The sequence below is a fragment of the Lagenorhynchus albirostris genome, chromosome 13 (genome assembly GCF_949774975.1).
Source record: "Lagenorhynchus albirostris chromosome 13, mLagAlb1.1, whole genome shotgun sequence".
Taxonomy (NCBI): domain Eukaryota; kingdom Metazoa; phylum Chordata; class Mammalia; order Artiodactyla; family Delphinidae; genus Lagenorhynchus; species Lagenorhynchus albirostris.
The window spans coordinates 76,472,642-76,494,260 of NC_083107.1; the positions used below are offsets into that span (position 1 = coordinate 76,472,642).

General features: G+C 35.1%; 1 protein-coding gene across 7 annotated transcripts in view; it reads left to right on the forward strand.

The window, feature by feature from the left end:
- The window catches only part of SMC6 (structural maintenance of chromosomes 6), a 69,754-nt gene that overhangs the window by 46,839 nt on the left and 1,296 nt on the right, over positions 1-21,619 (forward strand). For 6 of the 7 annotated variants that reach the window (XM_060168707.1, XM_060168708.1, XM_060168710.1 and 3 more), the window contains 8 exons: positions 1,873-2,008; positions 3,235-3,315; positions 4,425-4,595; positions 9,311-9,448; positions 10,435-10,580; positions 11,998-12,123; positions 14,994-15,099; positions 18,442-18,594. In XM_060168707.1, the coding sequence (XP_060024690.1) occupies positions 1,873-2,008; positions 3,235-3,315; positions 4,425-4,595; positions 9,311-9,448; positions 10,435-10,580; positions 11,998-12,123; positions 14,994-15,099; positions 18,442-18,594 (1,057 nt within the window). The remainder of the gene's footprint in view (positions 1-1,872; positions 2,009-3,234; positions 3,316-4,424; positions 4,596-9,310; positions 9,449-10,434; positions 10,581-11,997; positions 12,124-14,993; positions 15,100-18,441; positions 18,595-21,619) is intronic. The other variant, XM_060168709.1, reaches the window with a different exon arrangement.

Consider the following 21,619-nt stretch of genomic DNA (forward strand, 5'->3'; position numbering starts at 1 on the left):
ATATAAATTGGAAAACAAAAGTAGCTTATAATTCCATCTCTCCACAGTCCCTGTTGACATTTTAAAAATGATTAAAAGTAATATAGGCATATGGTGAGAAAATTCAAACAGTACAGAAATGAATGCAATGAAAAGTGAAGTCCTTTGCCCCCCACTTAGGTATAATGTTTTCAAGGTTCATCCATTTGTGCTGTGTATAAGTACACATATGGTTTCTGTGTCTTGCTTTTTGTCTCAATATTATATCTTGGAGATTGTTCCATATCAGGACACTTAGAGCTGCCCCTTGGTATGGCTGTTCCATAATCTACCTGACCAGTTCCTGTTGATGGACATACGTGTTATCTGCAGTTTTCTCCTACTATAGCAGTGCTGCAGTGAGAACGCACATGTGTATCATGGCATACTTCTGAAAGTATGTGCATAGATTAAATTCTAAATGGTGAAAATGCTGAGTCAAAGAATGTGTGAATTTAAAAATTTTAAAATTCATTGTTTTATTAACATACAATTTATGACTTGATTTTAAATATTTAATAACATTAAACAATTACTAATATTTTTAACACTTAATAATACTAAATGAGCCTTAATATTTATTAAAATAAATATTTAAATTTTATTTTATTATTATATAAGTTGATCATTTAATAGCAATTGTCAAATGACTACAGAGCAATTGATTCCCTAACCCCCTCCCACACTATGAATATATGAAGTAGGCTTTTCTATACCCTCATCAACTCAGCACTGGCAGGTTCCTGTTGATGAAAGATGGCTCTGAAACAGTTTTTGCCTCTGGCTCCATTTTTACCAGAAATACCACACTTATTCTCCTCTTTTTCTTTTTCTCATTTGTTTATCATTCATTCAGCTAACATCACTGATTTTTGTTTTTAATTTTGAGAATTCCACAAGGTAGCACGGTTCTAATAGTTCATCAAATTTAAGATGCTCTGTTATTTTATATACCAGTAAAAAAGAAAAGTATTGATAGTTGAACCATGGACTGGAAGATGATTTCAGAATTCAGAGATGTTAAAATGTGGAAAAGTGTGCATCTTAGTGAAATCTGGCGTACTCTCTTTATCAGAGAAGAGTTGTTCTTAATTGCACAGGTGGTTCTCTTCCACCAGGCACAGAGTTTTAGAAGACAGAGTCAGTGAAACAGGAAAAGATCACTTCTGAAAGACAGTTGCCTCTGCTGGCATAGAGACCCCTTATGGCTTTGGCATCTGCCGACCTTTCCCTCCACCTCTTTTCATTGTCCTCCTCTCCTTCCCTTTCACTCCCCACACATTCATAGCATTTATTCACCACAGGAAATGTTGAGCTGACCTTCAGTTTTACTGACCTTCAGTCTTATTTGTTTTTCACCTCTTTGTGCCTTCGTGTATTTCTTTCCATCTTCTCTAGGTGGTCCATCTGGTGAAAACTTCAGAGAACACAAGTCAGTTGTCACTTCTCCCAGACTTACTCTTAGGTTCCCGTCGTATTGTGGACATATAGTGCAGTGTCCTGTTCACATTTCAATGTTATGGTTTATTTCCTGATGTTTTGCCTTTTTGTTTGATTCCTTTATGCCTTAATTTTTTTTCTACCTCTGCCTATCACTGTGCACAATGCCTACCACAGATAAATCATAAATACTTACTAATGAAGTAAGTAAAATTTAATTCCAGTTTAGAAGATGTTTTTTGAAATCTCTGTATTTTCATGTTTTGAATTACGTGGTAGGAATAGAGAACTGGTTAACTGCATAGGTTTTGCAAAAAAGCTATTAAAAATAGGGTTTTCTTTGTAAAGATCTAAATATTTGTAATATTCAGAAGTAAATTTAAAGTATTTTTTTACCCTCTCTTCTCTATTAAGTGACTTGGAGAATGAGGTTGAAAATAAGAAAGCCCAGATATCAAATCTTCAGCAACATTTGTCTGCCCTTGAAAAGGATATTAAACACAATGAAGAACTTCTTAGAAGGTGCCAACTGCATTATAAAGAGTTAAAGGTAAAAAAACATCATTTGTTTTCTCAACTTAATCATTTCCAAGTTATTTTTAAGGTCTTAACATTCATTTAGTTAGACGAATAGTTCTCAACTATTTTGGCCTCAAGCCCCTTTACAATCTTAAAAGAGCTTTTGCTTGTTTGGGTTTTATCTATCAGTATTCATGTTATTAAAAATTAAAGCAAAATTTAAGAATGTTTATTAATTCATTTAAAAATAATAAGTACATTATGTGTTAGCATAAATAACATTTTTATGAAAAATAACTATTTTCCAAAACCAAAAAGATTTAGTAAAAAGATTGACGTTTTTTATATTTTTTAAAATCTCTAACATCTGGTTTAATAAAATTCACCTGAACTGTCATATCAGCTTCTGTAATCAGTCTGTTGCAATATTACACATCATAGTTATAAACCTCCTGTACACCTGTAAGAAATCCATAGTAAAATTGGTCTTAAAAAAAAAAGTAATGCCAGGCTTCCCTGGTGGCACAGGGGTTAAGAATCCTCCTGCCAATGCAGGGGACACGGGTTTGAGCCCTGGTCCGGGAAGATCCCATGTGCCAGAGAGCAGCTAAGCCTGTGCGCCACAACTACTGAGCCTGCGCTCTAGAGCCCGCGAACCCCAGCTACTGACCCCACGTGCCACAACTACTGAAGCCCGCGCACCTAGAGCCCGTGCTCTGCAACAGGAGAAGCCACCACAATGAGAAGCCTGAGCGCAGCAACAAAGACCCAACACAGCCAAAAATAAATAAAATAAAATAAATTAAAAAAAAAAAAGGCTTTTAAATAAATAATGCCTTAGTGTTTTTATGAAAATAGTGTTGACTTCATGGACCCTCTGAAAGAGTCTCAGAGACACCCAGGAGATAGTGGGATTGGACTTTAAGAACCACTGGAGTAATCTTTCCATAACTTGAGACTGGATGTTTCAGGAAAGTACTTTCTCTGTGGACTCAACACTGTCATCATTTTAAATGCTAAGGTGGAGTACTTATATCTGCTTTGCATGAGAGTGGATTAGCAATAATGGTGATCAAGGCAGACTTTATACATACTTTTCTTTGGTTCATTTAATACTAATATGTCTCTTTCATTAACTATGGAATCCTTCTGTAACATAAAGCAGAGTAGAACTTTGTTGATTAATACATCCTTGCCCAGGGTTTTTATTTTTCATTTATTTCTATTTACTAAAATCTAAATACTGTTTTTCAAAAGATGAAAATAAGAAGAAGTATTTCTGAAATTCGGGAACTTGAGAATATAGAAGAACACCAGTCTGTAGATATTGCAACCTTGGTAAGATTCTTTTCCTCAATTTAAATGTAATGTTAAAGGAGAAATCTGTCATTTAAGTTAAGAGTATCTACTCTCAGCTTTATAAAAAAATCCTTTTTTGAGGCTACTTTTTATGATTGCTATATCCATTTACAAATAAGGTAGAAACTACCTGGTGTATGGCCTTCAAGTTCCTTAATATTTTGTATATGTAACTTGCATGCATTGTAATTGGTTTTGTCTTCTTCTGTTGATACATGAAATAATACTTTATCAGAGTTTATTATGTAAATAGTGCCCTTTCAAACCAAACTACCTAGCAGTTTTTTTCAGAATTAATCAGTATCAATATTAGTGATATTTTTTAGTCAGTTGAAGTTGGCCTCTTGGCATTATTTTCTTTTTTCCAAGTTAATGGTTTTAATTCACCGCATATTTATTACTCTATTTTAATTTCTCTTAGACATCTTTTTATGACATTCAGCTCAGCTCTCTGGGTTACCATAAGTAGTGAATTAGATAGATTGCAGAGTCTTGTTAAAATGAATCAGTTTTTACCAATTGTCTCCTCTCTACCAGGCATCATGTTAAATGCTGAGGGACACAACAGTGAACAAAACAGTTCAAGTCCCTGCACCAATGGAGCTTTACTCTAATAAGAATTTGTCTTCATTTTTTATTAGTAATCTGGTTTTCCACTCAGTGTTTTTCTGCTTTCATTACTTTTATTGATAGACTAAATTTCTTAAAGGTATGGGCTGTGTCTTGTTTATTTTTGTTTACTCAGCATCTAACACATTGTCTGCCATAAGATATATATTTATATACATTATATTTTGAAAGAAAAAGTGAGTAGATAGAATAAAAGTTACCCCTTTTGATTATGACCTCAAGCACAATGTAGTTTGTCTTCTAAATGTAATCCTTTTCTATTTTTGAACCTATTTCTTCTACCTCCTAATTTACCATTAAGAGTATGAAAATATCATAATTTGTTCTTTGTATTTGTCTTTAATCTGATTTACTTGTAGCCTATAGTTTCTCCTCTTCTAGAATTGTTTGTACTGTTTTTCTATTTGATTACTTAAAAGTGTTTTAATTAATTCTGTATGCTCTGTAAATGTTGCCAGGAAGATGAAGCTCAAGAAAATAAAATCAAAATGAAAATGGTTGAGAAAAACATGGAACAACAAAAAGAGAATATGGAACATTTTAAAAGTCTGAAAATAGAAGCGGAAAACAAGTATGATGCAATTAAACAGAAAATTAATCAGCTATCAGAGCTAGCAGATCCACTTAAGGTATGTATTATTGTTACTCTACTATATATATTTTTTATGTTTCAGTTTTATATACACTATATACCGGCTAGATATTACCTCAACAGAATTTATGGCTAACTGTAAATGTAACTGTATAAAACCGGGCTGTAAACCAGCTTTTCGTCATTAGATCAAGTAGAATTAAACACTCTGCTCACGCCTTTAAGGAGAATAAATTGCCAAATTTCTGACCCCCCAGAAGGTTACAGCTTTTGTTACCTTTTTATTTTGTGAGATTTTTTTCTTCTTTTAGAACTAGAGGCAGGACATCTTATCTGTCCATACTGTTTCTGTGCTTATCTGTTCTCTTGTCCCACTTTTCCGCAATAGTTGAAGAATTAGTTGATATAAAAGCCAGCTTGAAATAAAATGCTACCCAATTCCCATTTATTAACATATCTGCATTATATTCCAGCTAGAATTCAATCGGCCTTTTTTTTTTTTTTAAAGCACATACTTTTGGAACCAAATTAGGGAAATAAAGTTATTTACCAATTAAATTCTGTAAATTTCACCACGTTTAATAGCTTTGTTGTCAAGTAGCTTATTATCATTCTCATTTTTATGAATAACTCAATTATTCTCGAAACCTCAAATTTTATTTATAGGACATTGAGAAGAATTAATAGTATGTTTTAAGAGGAGAAAGGTTTATTGACGATATAACCCCCTTTTTTTGCAGGAAAATTACCCCTTTGAATCAAAATGTATTTAGACATTTTAAAAATTTTAAAGAATTTGCATGCATATGAACTTTACTGTAATTGTCTCCATTGTCAATTTTAGAAAACATAATTTATTAAAGGAAGTCAGAGGAGGACCCGAGCAGAAACAACTTTCCTCTGTTTGCGGTGGCCTCTCTACAGCTGCTTTCCATAGAGCTGTGATTCCTGCCTGCTATTGTAATGCAAGGTGGTTTACTTTTTTCTATTTGAGATAAGAATAAAAAATGGGAAAATAGACTGATAAATTACTGATTAAAAAGAATATAAAATTTTAATAATAAAGTTTGAGGAAGGAAAAAAGTATTAAGGATACTATTGAAAAAGACAAATAGTAGTTACTACAGGAAATTAGAATTAAAAACACAATAAGTCCAAGATAAAAAAGAAGACAAAATTAGTTTTTAAAAGAAAATTGAATAAGAAGAAATAAAATAAGTATGAAAATTGTCAGGAATAGGAGAGAGAGAATTCAAAACTCAGAAATTAGAGCAGTGAAGTTAAAACAAAGATGAGATAAAAGAAAATTTTAAATGGGTGAAGGATTGAGCAGGGAAACTTAAAATCAAAATGATAAAGTATGCTAAAACAATATAGGAAAAGAAATAATTAGCACCTGAATTGTCCCAGATAGCTTAAAATTAAAAACAAAAAATGAAGGATAAGCTGTGTTCTGTTCTTTTAGGGACATGTAGGCTAATGCAACTCCTGGAATTGGGAGTGTGTAGATAAGTTCAAGAGTGGAAAATATGGGCAGAAGGCAGTAAGAATTCTTGGTCTTAAGTTCTTTGCCTTGGTTGCAAATAAGTGAAAGCTAGACGAGTCCTTCAGTAAACCTGCATGCGGTCAGCCAGTAGCCAAGAGGGTTTTCCTTTGCACTATCACATCCCAATAGCCATCCCAATAGCTAACAACAGGACCAAGAATATTTGGCTAACAAAAGAATTTAATTCCTCAGAAACTGTCTTTGTGATATATTAGCAGCTTCTAAATGTAATCTGTTTGCTATCAGGATGTTTGTTCATTTTGTGTCATAGGAGTGGTGAGGAGTGAAATACTCTGTTCAAATATGTAGTCATTGAAATCTTCGCATAAGATTTCAGTATTTTTCTCCCTTTGAACAGTTTATTTTGATTTACACTGCAAACTTAATGCTTTAGTCACAAATTAAATTTTTTGTACAGGGAGCATGACCTACATCAAAAATGATGGTCTGCATTTTGGAGTAGGAGGGCCTCTCAGTTTCTGATAGAGACAATAAGTGTTTATTGGGATTGAGGCTGACCATGCTTTTGAAAATTCCAAGATCTAATGATCTATAGCTTTTTAAAACCTCATAATTGATGTAGAGTTATATGAAGCAAGTGGCTATAATACATACTGTAGCAATTTATCCAATGTTGTCGGGTAACTAAAATTGGTTATTTAGGCATCAAAGAGAATAAAATTTTTCAGTGATTCTGTCCCTTCTAGCATCTCAGCCTATCTTTTTAAAGGCTGAACTTTTTAGGGCTACATCAGGATTAATTTTAGATCTAATCCAACCTAGTCCTCACCCCAAAACCAGGATGAGTGTCACTAACTGGTTTTTAATATCTCTAAGTCTCTGTTTCACCATCAACAACATGAAAGTAAAAGAAATACTCTCTTGGTTCCTTTTTAGTTTTAAATTTGATGGTACCTATGATACAAATTTATTAAATATATAAGGACAAGTCAAAAGCCATGATAAACGTGGAGAAAAGAACATTAAATTCTTTTCATCCTATTTTATAAGTCAAGTCTTTCCCTTTCTAAAGTTGCTAGGAGAAAAGATTAAGCAGCACAAATCTGCCCTGATATAATTGACCCCTTTGGCTCTAGAAAGCTGATTTGGTTCCCTAAAGCAAACGTGGACATATTTATTTTGAAAGTTTCTACCAAAAATGATTAGAAAAATTAGTGTTTAACCATTCTGTTTCATGAGGTATTGCAATTTCTAACTGTAGTATCTCCTACTATATACATTGCACCCATTTTCTTTTATTCTCCTCAAAGTAAAGGAACAGAGTATCTCCGTACTCCATATAACAATGTTTTTATTTTTAATAGAACTCTGCTATAAAAGCTGTATATTATTAAGTGTCTACCTTGAGTGATAGTTATTTTTAGCAGTACGAGCAAGATGCAGTAAATTGTATTCTTATGTCAGCAAATAGCCTAAATCTATTCTTTTATATGAGGTAAATACTTGCAATTTTTAGATACTTCACATGTTCTTTTTCTTTTTGGGATATCTCCAAATATTCTGTCTTCCTTGATGCTGTTGTTTTGGTTTGCGTTCGTTTCTTTTTCCTTATAACTGTGATTCTTGAGGGTGAACATGATCATCACAGCATGTATGTCCAGTACTAGGCTCAAAAAACAGACCGACTAAAATTTAATTTGGTGGTTATTAAATCAAGAGCCATTTTAAAAATTGAGATTCAGGGATTCTCAACCTACGAAAACAGAATCTCCAAAGGTGGAGTTTGGAAATCTGTATGTTTTTTAAAACATCCAAATTGATGATAAAGAAGTCAATCTGTATATCAGTATTTGAGAAAGCTGCCGCAATTGGTTGCTATGTGTATATATATATATCATCTTCTTTTCACCAGGCTATGCCTCCTTTAAAGACATTTGTTTACTGCATGTACTCAAATAGAAGGCAGATGCCCATAACAAGGGAAAAATCCAGTAACAAAGGAAAATGTATTTTAGTCGCCATTCATATATGAAATTATTAGGCAAAATAATCAAAATGTGTACTTGACATTAGGTCTACTAATTTAATTATACATGAACACAAAATCACAGGTACAAAGTGATATATTTAACATTTAGAAATACTGCTTTGTTTCCATTTACATTTCATGAATTAATTTTTTTAACCTTTCTCATGTGTCTTCAGCGTTGGCATCTTTACGGTGATTAGAGCTGTATTTTGAGTAATTAGAAGAGTTGAGTGATGGATTTTTCCAGAGCTCTTGATCTTCTCTTTCATCTATATTATTTTAAATATAGCACTTTTAATAAATCATCTTTTGGGCTTCCCTGGTGGCGCAGTGGTTGAGAGTCCACCTGCCGATGCAGGGGACACAGCTTCGTGCCCCGGTCCGGGAAGGTCCCCCATACCGTGGAGCGGCTGGGCCCGTGAGCCATGGCCGCTGAGCCTGCGCGTCTGGAGCCTGTGCTCTGCAACGGGAGAGGCCACAGCAGTGAGAGGCCCGCGTTGATATTTCGTCTTAAAAGTAATGGTTAGCTGTTATTTGTTCTTGTTTGTATTTCTTCTCTTTATTTCTTTCTTTTGGGATTAGCCAAGTAATTTTTAGTGTTCCTTTTTAAAATTTCCTCTACTAGTTTGTTTAGCTACAATTTTTGTTTTTTTTGTTTCTTTTCCCAGTGGTTGCTGTGCGTTCCAATATGCATCTTTACCTTATAGTTTACTACTCTTTCCCTTTAAAGTGAACTTGGGATAGCTTCTTTACAATTATATTTTGTTCTCAAAATTATGAGGTTACACCTCCAGAAATGATGACCAAATAAGTCAGTGTTAAATTTCTTCACATCTTTTCCTCCTCCACCCCAATTCACCTTTTTTTAAAACCAGGTTTCCTCTGTCAGGTACCTCTGTAATATACAACACTTGCATTGTTTAAAGTCTTTTCAGGCTACCGTAGCTTCCCAGGAAACTGCCTTGTTTACCAAAATAAAGTTGAGCGCACCATAAGGTATGGAGACTTCATACAAGAACTTTAATTTGATAATGTGACTTCTCAATTTGGGAAACTCTTCACTTCTCTTCAGAAACATATGGATATGAACTTAATAACACTTGCCTCTTAAAGCAGCATAATCCTGTCCACTTTATTGAGTTGTCAATTAGTTTATACCTATGCTGATAATTTTTTAAAGCAATCTTTATAGATTATTTTGGTTTTATTTAAACAGGATGAATTAAACCTTGCTGATTCCGAAGTGGATAACCAAAAACGAGGAAAACGGCATTATGAAGACAAGCAAAAAGAACACTTGGATACTTTAAATAAAAAGAAACGAGAATTAGATATGAAAGAAAAAGAACTAGAGGTTATCCATCATTTTTTTTAATATTTTGTTTACACCCTTAGTCATGATTATTAAAGTGTGTTTTCCTAATGTCATGTTTTCCAAACATAGACATGTTGTCCGATGACTATCTGTTTTGTATGAAGTAACAGCTGTTTCAGTGAATCAACAGAGGAAAAGACTGAGGGACTCTCAGTGTGGGGACTTCTTAGATCAACATGAAGAGGACTTTAGGCAGCACTGCCACGGCCCCGTGTAGTGTCACTGAGTGATTTGGAAAATGGCATGCCCTCCACTGAAATAGTTCCTTAAATGCCCAGGTTGGCAAGTGCATACAGCTTTATGTCAGAAAAATGCTCCCCTGCCTCTGAGTAACTTGGGTGTGAGCTGGGTTGCAGTTCAGCTCCCACTTACTAGATAACGTTTGTTGACAACTGAAAGCAGCAGCCCTGTTTTTAGAGGAGAGTAAGTTGAGGGCAACCGTGGTTTAACCTAAAAGAGATGAATTCCAGCTTTGCTTTTACATGTCTTAGGAAAATGATTTAAACTCTGTAATTCATTTCCCTACTTGTTTAAAACTTACTGTACTACAAAGGTCATGAATATAAATACTATGTTTGATATGTTACAAACACGAGGGTCTTTGTGTTTTCAGTACTACTTGATGTTCAGAATCCATCCTAAAACACACAGAATGCTATGTCTGACCTCAGCACCCTGGATGCCAAACCTTTCATAACTGCTACTTGAAATTTGTTTCACTAGGAAGTTATGGAGCTCTTACAAATTATTAAAGTGTGTACACCAATGTAATTTTCTCTTGAAGATTATGACAACTCTGGACCGTATTCTCAATATAAAGCTTAGAACAATAATGATATTAAATGTAATTAAGATACATTTCTTAAACATAAATTCAGAATTCTATTTTGCATACTTTGGCACAAGTAGTACAGTGAATTGTTATATCAAAGAAGAGTTTTAAAGTTAACCATCTGTTATCTTAGGAGAAAATGTCACAAGCAAGACAAATCTGCCCAGAGCGGATAGAAGTAAAAAAATCTGCGTCAATTCTAGACAAAGAAATTAATCGATTAAGACAAAAGATACAGGCAGAACATGCTAGTCATGGAGATCGAGAGGAAATAATGAGGTAAGTGATTGCTCGCTTTTCTACTTTATGATATTATCCATAGATATATAATAGTGAGACAAAAAATAACATTTATATATAAATCTTAAGTTTGGGTAAAGTGTTGCTATGGCATATAGTTATAGCTAAACTAGCCTTTCGTACATGTATTATTAATAATAAACATTTTTCCTTCGGAATTATTACAGAACTCATTACAGAATGACATTTTAACATAGTTGCCATTTTTATACCTGTAAGATTCATATAGACATGAGGATATTCAGCTTCAGAAGTAATCAAAGAAATACAAAGCAAAACAATTAGAATCCATTTTCATATATATCAAGATGAAAAGAACACATATTTCATGTCAGTGAGATTTCAGTGAAATGGATGTTTTTATATTACTTGTGAAAATGGAAGCTCTAGTTTAATTAGAGCACGGGTTCTGAAGCAAGAGTACCTCAGTTTGAATTGCAATTCTGTTACCTACTAAACTGACTTTGGAAAGTTATCTAATCGCTCTGAACCTCAAATTTCTCATCTATAAAATGGGTATAATTATAGTACTTACCTTATAGAGTTGTAATGAAGATTAAATGAGATAACCCATAATAAACAATGTATAGGATACATAATATGTTAGATGTTATTGTTATTAGTCTTTCTGAAAAGTTTTAAGGTAGTTTATGTTAAACGCCTTTAAAAATTTCAATTTGGTCAAGTAATTTTGTTGTTATAATCCAAAATGAAAAAAACAATTTGTACTTGGATGTTTAGTGCAGCATTAGTATTTTTTTTAGTTGAGATATGGTTGATTTACAATATTATATTTCAGGTGTACAACATGGTGATTCAGAATTTTTACAGATTGTAGTCCCTTTATAGTTATTATAAAATATTGGCTATATTCCCTGTGCTGTACAATATATTCCTGTAACTTATTTATTTTATACATAGTAGTTTGTATAACACTAAAAAATTAGAAATCTTGTATAACTGGATGATAATGATTGAATTACAGTAGAAAATTATAGCTATTAAACTTTATGAAGAATTTTTCATATTAAAAAAGGCAGGGAACAGGAGTGATCTCAATTCTGTTTTCACAAACTTTGGGGAAAAAGGGAAAGAAACAAAAATAGTAACAAGTTTTTCTTTAAAATAGGTAGTACCTTACATGTTTTAAAAATATAATGTGAAAGGGCAGACAATGAATTTTTTCACTTTTATTTTATTTTATTAAATTAATTTATAAATATGCTTTCAGTGTTTCTGTATGCAAAGGCAAGATGATATGAGTATGTGTTTTCATCCTGCTGGGCCCTCTCAGAGCTCCCTGCACTCCCTGTTCTTCCTATTAAATATATTTGAGATTTTACTTTATGTTTCATTGAATGGCATTTATTTACTTAACATTTTTTCCATAAAATAGGCAATATCAAGAAGCAAGAGAAACCTATCTTGATCTGGATAACAAAGTAAGGACTTTAAAAAGGTTTATTAAATTACTGGAAGAAATAATGACCCATAGATATAAAACGTATCAACAATTTAGAAGGTAAGTGTATTAAAAAATATTCCCACATATTGTACATGTTTGTTTTTTCTTCGTTTTCACATTCTCGCTTATAAATAATAAATTAAAAGCACTTGCATGATTTATTCAGAAGAGAAATGGTGGTAGTGCTTGGGATCCTGGATTTGAAGGGACTTTTATAGTGAGCTTTTTAAACTTAAACTGCATTAGATATGCTTTACTGGATAACTCATAGATGGCTGTTCAGTCTATGCTCAAATGGGTCATTTGGAAGCTCGTTGGTTCTGTTAACAGACTGTTTCACTGTTGGACATTGCATGTTCTTAAGGCATACGAGTTTTGATGGGACGTGTTAAGGCAGTTTCTCAGTTGATTACCATGATCTACTAGAATGGATGCAGAATCTATGTTTTGTTTGCTGCTGTATCCCCAGTACCTACCGCTGTGCCTGAAATATAGTAGAAACTTGATATATGTTGGTTGAATGAATGAATACAGGATCAGCAAAACTGGACGTCATTAATATACCCAGAAATGTTCAGATTGACAGAGATAAGTTAACCTCAGCTAAAATCACAAGCAACAGAAATAAAGGACAGTTTATAGGGTAGGGTTGCCCTTTGATATACTTGGATCCAAGGCAGCCCTAGTCTTTCCACCTAACCTCTATTTTCCCCATGACATTCCCTCAGTAACATGCGTTTTAACTACTTATACCAAAAATTATAATCTTAAGACTATAGAATTTTTTTTTAAATTTAGCTCTAGTACGTATGGGGAAATTCAAATAAAGCCATAATGAGAAACGGGCTTTGCATGTTTGACCATATTCCTTAACTGAACTATAGCTTAGTTCTTGAAATGTGTATTTCAGTTTTATATGCATGTTATTAGGACTTGACTTAAAGAGTTTTTACTTTTATCCTTTTGAGGCTGCCTTGCAGTTTTGTTAGGTGGGACCAGAGCAGGCTTTGGTGAAGGACTGATTTTTTTCCTACCTGTGCAGCTGGGTTCTTCTGGGTCCTCTGTTGATATGTTGTGAGGTTATTCCACTCACGCCTTTGGGAATATGAACTATTCCTGGCTCTGGGTGACCTCGGGGGTTGTTTCTGGTTCTGTTGGGTGTTCCTCTCACCAGCCTCGGGCAGTATCCTCTCACGGACACTGAGGAGAACGGTGCTCAGCCTGAGGCTCTCCCTCCCGCCTCTGTGGTCCTCTGGAGCTCTCTCTGTGCTGCTTCGTGAACCGGAGGTGCCTTGACCGCCCCAGACCCCTAAACAGGAAGACTTCTGGACTCTGCTTGGGTTTCCACTCCCCTTTACTCTCAACATAAAAGTAACTGGGGGCGTTCACAGGGCTCAATTTGTTTGTTTCCCATCTTTCAGAGATTCTTTTGACTGGAACTGTCTGCGATGTCTGATGTCCAGAGTCCAAAAACTCTTGTTTCATAGACTTTGTCCAGTTTTCTAGTTGTTTCACGCAGAAGAGTAAATCTAATGCCTATTACTGTGTCTTTTCCAGAAGCAGTAGGGTTCGTTTTCATATTGTTATTCAGAAAATTTTAGAATATTTTCTGTAAAGGTATTGGTCTTATTTAGTTTTCTATCTTGATATGTTTCTTCACCACTGACATGTTTTATATTGTTTATCCAATCTTGGGAGGACAATAAAAATGGTCAAATTTTTTAAATTGTTTATCTCTTTACACTGGAGAACCTTGCCATTTTATGAGGACAGTCTCTTTTAGTCATCCCATGAGTGGAAGCAATTGAAGAATACGTATCAGTATTGAAAGAAAGAAAAGTTAACAGAAAATTCTGAAAACCAGCTAGCAATAGTTGTGGCAGCAAAAGAAAACTCAGACTATCAGTATTTTCGAATGTGGAGATTTAATACAGTTTAGGAAGGGAATTGGGAGGGAAAAGAATAAAACGATAGTTATTCTGAAGAAAGGAGCCTTAGACTCATTAAGGAGCAAAGATGTCAAGAAAAATAGCCAGTCACCTGTCACCTAGATCTTATATTCTGAATACCATTCCGCAACAAAAGGAACCAAGGCTCCTTTGAGAAATGGCTGATGATACCGGAGCAGAGCAGGGAAGGTATAGATGAGCCTCTTGCTATGCCAGAAAGTAAGGAAGTGCCCCCCCAAAATGTGGAGTCATGATAAAAGGACATAGGCAGCTTGAAGGGGCTCCACTGGCAAAAGCTGGGACAAGTTGAAGACCAGAATAAATAAGAACAGTAATGGATGACAACCCAGTGAATAAAATAAGAATCTGTGACTGCGTCCTTATAAACAGAAAGGTGGTAAGTAAATAAATGAGGAAGAAGGGAAAGCTCTTCCTTACAGCAGAATGCCATATGACAAATAAGTGAATTTCACGTTGTGCTAGACAGTGCGTAAGGTATTACAGGTACAACATGATTAAGAGATTGCCTTTGCCCTTTTTGCTACTGTAAAGTTAGGAGGAGACAGGCAAATGAATAGGCAGTTTCCCATTATCTTAACACTACTAGAGTTTAATCCTTTCAAGGACAAGATTCATGTCTTCTGTATTAGGGTGATATATAAATTAGTTGAATGATTGATACATTCATATGGACTGACTGTAATATAATGGGTTTCATTATATGTGGGATGACATCTTTATTCATTTTATAGATGTTTGTTTATTATAAAAGGAAATGAAGTGGTAAAAATGTGGAGACATGAACGAAATATAAAGACACAGGCAAAAATCATCTAAAATTTTACCTATTAAATGGGCACCAGTGTTAACATCTTGGCATACTTTCATCTGGCCTTACATGCTGGTGTGAAGATCATGCTGAATATACAGTTTTGTATCTCTGTAATCTTTTTAATATGCCCAATTTCTTTTTTCAAGGTGTTTGACTTTACGATGCAAATTGTACTTTGACAACTTACTATCTCAGCGGGCCTATTGTGGAAAAATGAATTTTGACCACAAGAATGAAACTCTTACTATATCTGTAAGTATCTTAACTCTTTGCGTGTTAGTCATTAAGAGAATTAGCTGCTTCATTTCTTTTGATGATATTTTGATCTGTTGTCATTGGAAAACAAAATAACTTACTTTGAAGTTAAAGATAGTTTTTGCCAAAGTGTTGAAAATTAAATTGATTTTACTGACTAAAGCCATTACTTTAGCTTTTTATTTTTTCCCCCAGACAGCCACATTATTTTCTTATGGTGATAATTAGGAATTTTATTTTCAGTGATAAATATTTACCTTCTCTTTAAACTCCACTGGTTCCTTTTTAAAATTCATGTAGCATTTTAAATTACATGGGACATTATAGAAAGTGTATTCTCTGGCCCCACTATAGGAAGCCAGAAGAGAATTACTCAAAGAATGTTTGACCCCATGTAATTGTCTTTGTGCTACTTATTTTGGAAGGTATCCCTAGATCTAGCCTCTTTTGTATAAAGGAAGCCACCACTTTCAAATTATGGAGTCTGTGTGTCTGGATTCTATCACAGTCACATGCATTAAAGGAGGAGTGTGGGATATAGCATTAAAAATAGTGTAGTCAGGGGCTTCCCTGGTGGCGCAGTGGTTGAGAGTCCATCTGCTAATGCAGGGGACACGGGTTCGTGCCCCGGTCTGGGAGGATCCCACATGCCGCGGAGCAGCTGGGCCCGTGAGCCATGGCCGCTGAGCCTGCGTATCTTGAGCCTGTGCTCTGCAACGGGAGAGGCCACAACAGTGAGGGGCCCGCATACCGCAAGAAAAAAAAGTGAGTCAGGAGGTCAAAAGCAGCTACTCACTCTAAATGATTGGGTCAAACTTTTCAAATATTTGTATACTATTCTTAGTTGCCATAAATTTTATACTTCCATTTTAATACTTAGAATAAGTAATAATTTGCCATACAGATATGCAACTAAGAGCCCATCTAAAAATTTTTAAGAATAATAGTAATAGAGAAAAAGAATGACAATACATTTAAAAATGGTTAAAAGTCATTAATTCGCCAAGTGGTGAATAAGCACATGAAAAAGTGCTCAGTATCGCTAGTCATCAGAGAAATACAAGTTTATACCATAATAAGTTACTATCCCACTCCTATTATTGTGACTAAAATGAACAAGATTGATAATACCTTGTGTGGGTGAGGTTGTGGACTTAGAACGCTTATACCTTGCTAGTGGGAGTATAATTTGGTAGAACTAATTTAGAAACCTGTCTTGCAGGGTCTATTAAAGCAATTCCACTTTTCAGAACTCTTCAAAAACCAGTAAAATTTATCTACAGTAATTAAAGTCAAAATAGTGGTTACCTTTTAGGGGTTGGTAGTTGACGGGAGAGGACACAGGGAATCTGCTGAGATGCTAGAAATGTCCTGTCTTGATCTGAGTAGTGGTTACCCAGGTGTGTGTGTATATGTGTACGTATATGTCAGAATTATTTGAGCTAAACACTTAAGCTTTGTGTTCTTTACTGTATATAAATTATACTCTAGTAAAAATTATACTCTAGTAAAAGAAAATATTAGGTGTTCGGATAATTTATCCCCAGAGCCATAGCTGTTCAAGACAACTGAAACTAGATTTTCTGACATTATCATCCCTGTTATTCAACAGAATATTATTGCTTTAAGAATCTTCAAGTTTTCTAGTCTTCATTTTACAAATAAGAAAACTGAGGCAGAAGTCCCATGATAGGTTTACTAATAGGCCAGGGATAAAATTTAGATCTCCGTAATTTATCTGGGGCTTAATTCATTAGAATGATACAAGATGCAGTTTGGGAGCAAAAGACTGCATCCTGTTTCTTAGTTCTTACTGTTCTGGTGTGTGTGTGTGTGTGTGTGTGTGTGTGTGTGTGGTTTTGCTTGGCTTTTTACTGCTTATGTTAATGTTGCTTTTGTGTTTGGATTTTCATAGAGAATTCAGACTTCAGATGGTAAATATAAAATTTCAGTGTATGTTTAAATTCCGAATGTTTTATAACCCTTAGAAGATTAAAATACAAGTGAATGCTCACTTGAGAACCAAATAATTTTTCAAATAGTGTTTTGGAAAATACGTGAAGCTGTATATCTGTTAAAACACATATGATAAAACTGGTTGGTGCTCTGTTTTTTCAACTTGAGCGCATATATGTATATCTGGAATTCTCTTAAAATGAAATCGAGTTCCTTCAAACGTTACATATAATGTCTTCTTAGGAAATTATATGAAAATGTTATCTCCCTAATTACTTTTATATTGTTCCCATGAACACTTACTAAGAGAAACTTTTAAAAGAGAGTTATGTATTTCAGTTGATTGCTGCTGTTACTCTTTGGCCAGTGTGAGCCTCTTTAAGTTGGTCCTGTGTCCTTTTGACACTCAGTAATTACTTTGAAAGCAGTTTAACCACTAGATGTCACTAGAATTCAAGTAACAAAAGATTAACTTGGCACTTAAAATGTTTGACAAAAAGAAATAAAGAAAACAATCCCATTTACAATAGCATCAAAAACAATAAAATACATAGGAAATTTAACCAAGGAAGTGAAAGATCTATACACTGAAAACTATTAAGACATTGATGAAAGAAATTGAAGAAAAGACAAATAAATGGAAAGATAACCCTTGTACATGAATCAGAAGAATTAATATTGTTAAAATGTCCATACTATCCAACGCTATCTATAGATTCAGTGCAATCGCTATCGAGATTCCAAAGGCATTGTTCACAAAAAGAAAAAACAATTCTAAAATTTGTATGGAACCACAAAAGACCCCTAATAGCTAAAGCAATCTTGAGAAAAAAGAACAAGCTGGAGGCATCACATTTCCTGATTTGAAGCTATGTTGCAAAGCTATAGCAATCAAAACAGTATGCTATTGGCATAAAAATAGACACATAGACCAATGGAACAGAATAGAGAGCCCAGAAATAAACCCAGGCATATCTGGCCAACTAATATTTGACAAAGGAGCCAAGAATATACAATGGGGAAAGGATAGTCTCTGATAAATCGTGTTGGGAAAACTGGATATCTACATGCAAAAAATGAAACTGGACTAACGTTGGTACTTTTATTATTAAGCCTTTGGACTTTTGGTATGTGAGATCTGGTTATGACGAGAAACTGTTTTCAGTTTGATTCTCTCACAATAAAACAGAAACCACCGTTACACAGCTCACTGTTTTACTCTAAAATATTTTGAATAGAATAGTTGTCGTTTCCAAGTCACTAAATGATTTTTTTAATCTTCTTTTTTACTATAAACTCATCCTTTCTAATGGTAGCCAATCTTTTTTGTAAAGAAATTAATCTGTTTTTTTCCTATACTTTGTTTTTTTCAACTCATTCAAGGTTCAGCCTGGAGAGGGAAACAAAGCCGCTTTCAGTGACATGAGGGCCTTATCTGGCGGTGAACGTTCTTTTTCCACAGTTTGCTTCATTCTTTCTCTGTGGTCCATTGCTGAATCTCCTTTCAGATGCCTGGATGAGTTTGATGTCTACATGGTAGTGTTGACTTTTAAATTCTCTAATTTTTTGGTTGTTTGAAATGTATATTTTGAAAGGAAGCAATTCATTCTTAGTTTTACCCATAACAGAAAAGATCCTGCTCTGATAGTTTTGTCTGTGATAAGTGATAAGAGAAGAACCAAAGAATTCCATTTCTCTCCCTTGCTGACATACCACACTGGCAGGGACCCTGTCCTGGATTTGCAGCCTTTTCCCCAGTTTGCTTCCATCTTCCATTTTTACACATAATTATAAACAGTTCCCCACATTTGCTTTCCCTGACTCTCGCCACTGTTCTCTCCCTTCCTGCACAGCCACACTTTTCAAAACAGCAGTGTGTGTAACAGGAGGGAGCGAGGACACTGGACTTCGAAGTTAAAAAACCGAAGATTGAGACCTACCTCTGTCACCAGTTCCCCAGCTGACTTTGGGCAAGATATCTATCCTCTTTGGGCCTCAGTTTCTTCATCTATAGAATAGATTATTAACCTTTCCTACCTTGTAAGGTGAGGTCCTATCTGTAATGTGCTCACTATGGTGCGGGTGCACAATAGGGCCTCCCAAAGCAGCTGTGAAGCATTCTCCTTACTGCTTCATGCCTCCTTCTTTACTAAATCTACCGTAATCTGGGTTTAGACGACAATATACTCCAGCAAAGCTTGTTTAGCAAAAATCATAAGAACTTTAATTCGGTGAAGTATGTGGCACCGCAGACTGACCTTCCATCTCTTAAACTGTGTCTTCTTACCTCCTCTTCGTTCTCCGTGCGCCAGTCTGCCTCCCCTAATTCGGGTGCCCTTAAATGTTTGAGGTCTTCTTTGTTTTTCATAGTGGTGTTAATTTTCCTGGATATCATGTTCTACCTACCCCCAGCCCCCACACACACAGACACACACAGTCCCACAGGCTGCTGTCTACGTTTGGATCCCTCCCAAAGCTAAGCATCTCATTCTGACATCTCTCTTGTTCTCTGGACCCGTGTGCTCGACTACCTGTGAGACCTCATCTAGTGAACAACCCACATCTCAAACTCAGCGTGTCTGAGTCTGAATTTTTCTCCTCCAAGCCTTCCTTTTCCTGAATTCTTTTCCTTGATTAGTTGCAAATTGCCATTTCCAACCCAACACCTAACTGCAAAACCAGTGATTTATCTGTGATTCTTCTTTCCTCGTTACACATGAAGTCTGACCCCTGTCTCTTCTCTTTTCAAGCATCTCCCTGGTCCCCGCCCTCTGCTCCTTCCTGTTACCTCTCCTGTCCTCGCCTCTCATGTGTTGTCATCACTTCCTGTCCACACTCTCAGACTTTAATCCTGCCCCTTCGCAGTTCCTCCTTCACTGTCTTGCCAGGTTTATAGTTCTAAAATAAATCTAACTGTAGTCACTCACTTGCTTGAAAATCTTTGGTTTAATTCCAAAGGGTGACTTTGAAACCCTTCATGATACGGTAGCTGCTGACTTTTTCAGCTGGACTGAGCTGTTTGTGATTTTCCAGACTCTGTGCCTCTGCCTGTTGTGCCCTTCTTCGTTGTATGTCGCACTCCTACTCACCTTTCAGGACTCGGTTCAGATGTCCCCTTTACGTAGCCTCCATGACCACCACCCTGCCAGGCAGGATTAGGGACTTCTCAGAGCTCCCTCAGCACCACCTGACATCCACTCGTGCAATTATATTATTTTTATATTTTATAGCATCTAATATTATATATCATACACATTTTATTATTATATATATTATATTTCTATATTTTGCATTCTATTGCAATCCCCTATTTTCATGTCTGAATCACCCACCAAATTTTCAGTTTTGAAGTTGTCAACTCTGTCTTAATCATATTTCTAACTCCTAATGCCTAGCCCATAATTAGGATTTAGAAAATGCTTATTTACGAATCAGAATTCATATTTGTAAGTGCTATATAATCCTTCAGTGTTTTTTTTTTTTTCTATGCTGTAACTGCTGAAGATTAGTTAGAAATTCCTCTGAGACTTGGCTTCAAAGCTGATTCACAAATCGTAGAAGATGATTGCTCTTTCCATATAATATTTTTGTCCAAAATGCTATTATGTAGACTTATCACCCATCTTATAAGTCAAATTTAATTCTGAACACTTTCTTTCTCTTTCAGAAACTTACAGGTTCTTAGTCAGAATGACATTTTGCCTCATTGAACTTATTCAGAAAAATGTACCCAAGTTCTGAGAACCAATCCAGTGGAAATGAATAAATATTTCTTGGTGCACTGGGCAGCTTTGCTATTAAATGATGGGCTTCCCCAAGGCATTGTTTTGAAAGGACAGTTTTCACTTTGGGCAAGCTCCGGTCACTTCTGTTAACGTTAAGTTAGATGACTTTAGGGATATGCCTGATGGAAGAATTTATAGAGTAAGAGCCACTGAGCAGTGTAGCTGGGGTGCAGGGCCCCTGTCTGTCTCCAGAGCCCAGTTTCTAAACCGCCACGCCATACGGGTACGGCCACATGCGGTTTCATTTGTCTGTGTTTTCAAATTTCAGGAGTTTTCAAGGGAGGAGTGAGGTACTTGGATTTTTGTTTTTTCTGTTATTTAACTCAGAAAATGGAAGCACACAGTTTAATTCCTGTAGTCAAAACCTGTTATAACCAAGCATTTTTTCCCTATACGTGGATGTGCTGTTTAACTTATTTTAAAGATTCAGTTGAGAAATTAGTCTGTAAATTCAAATTGACTCACATTGTACAAATTGTAGAAGGTGATGGGACAGAGTTTTTAGAACACCTTATTCATTGAGGGAAAACTTGAGAGACTTAGTAAGTTTGAATCTGGTCACCTTTGATCCTGTTCTCCTGAGTAATTGAATATTACTGTAGAAATTAGATTCACTCTGCAACATCTAGTTGTATCTTTTGACTATTTTCTGATTATTTTAATTGTTAAGTATATTTGAGGCAAGGGGCTATACTCTGACTATAGGAATTCCTGGAAGATACATGTTATTCAGTTATTTTCCCCTAATAATTTTAGATACTATCTCTCACAGTATG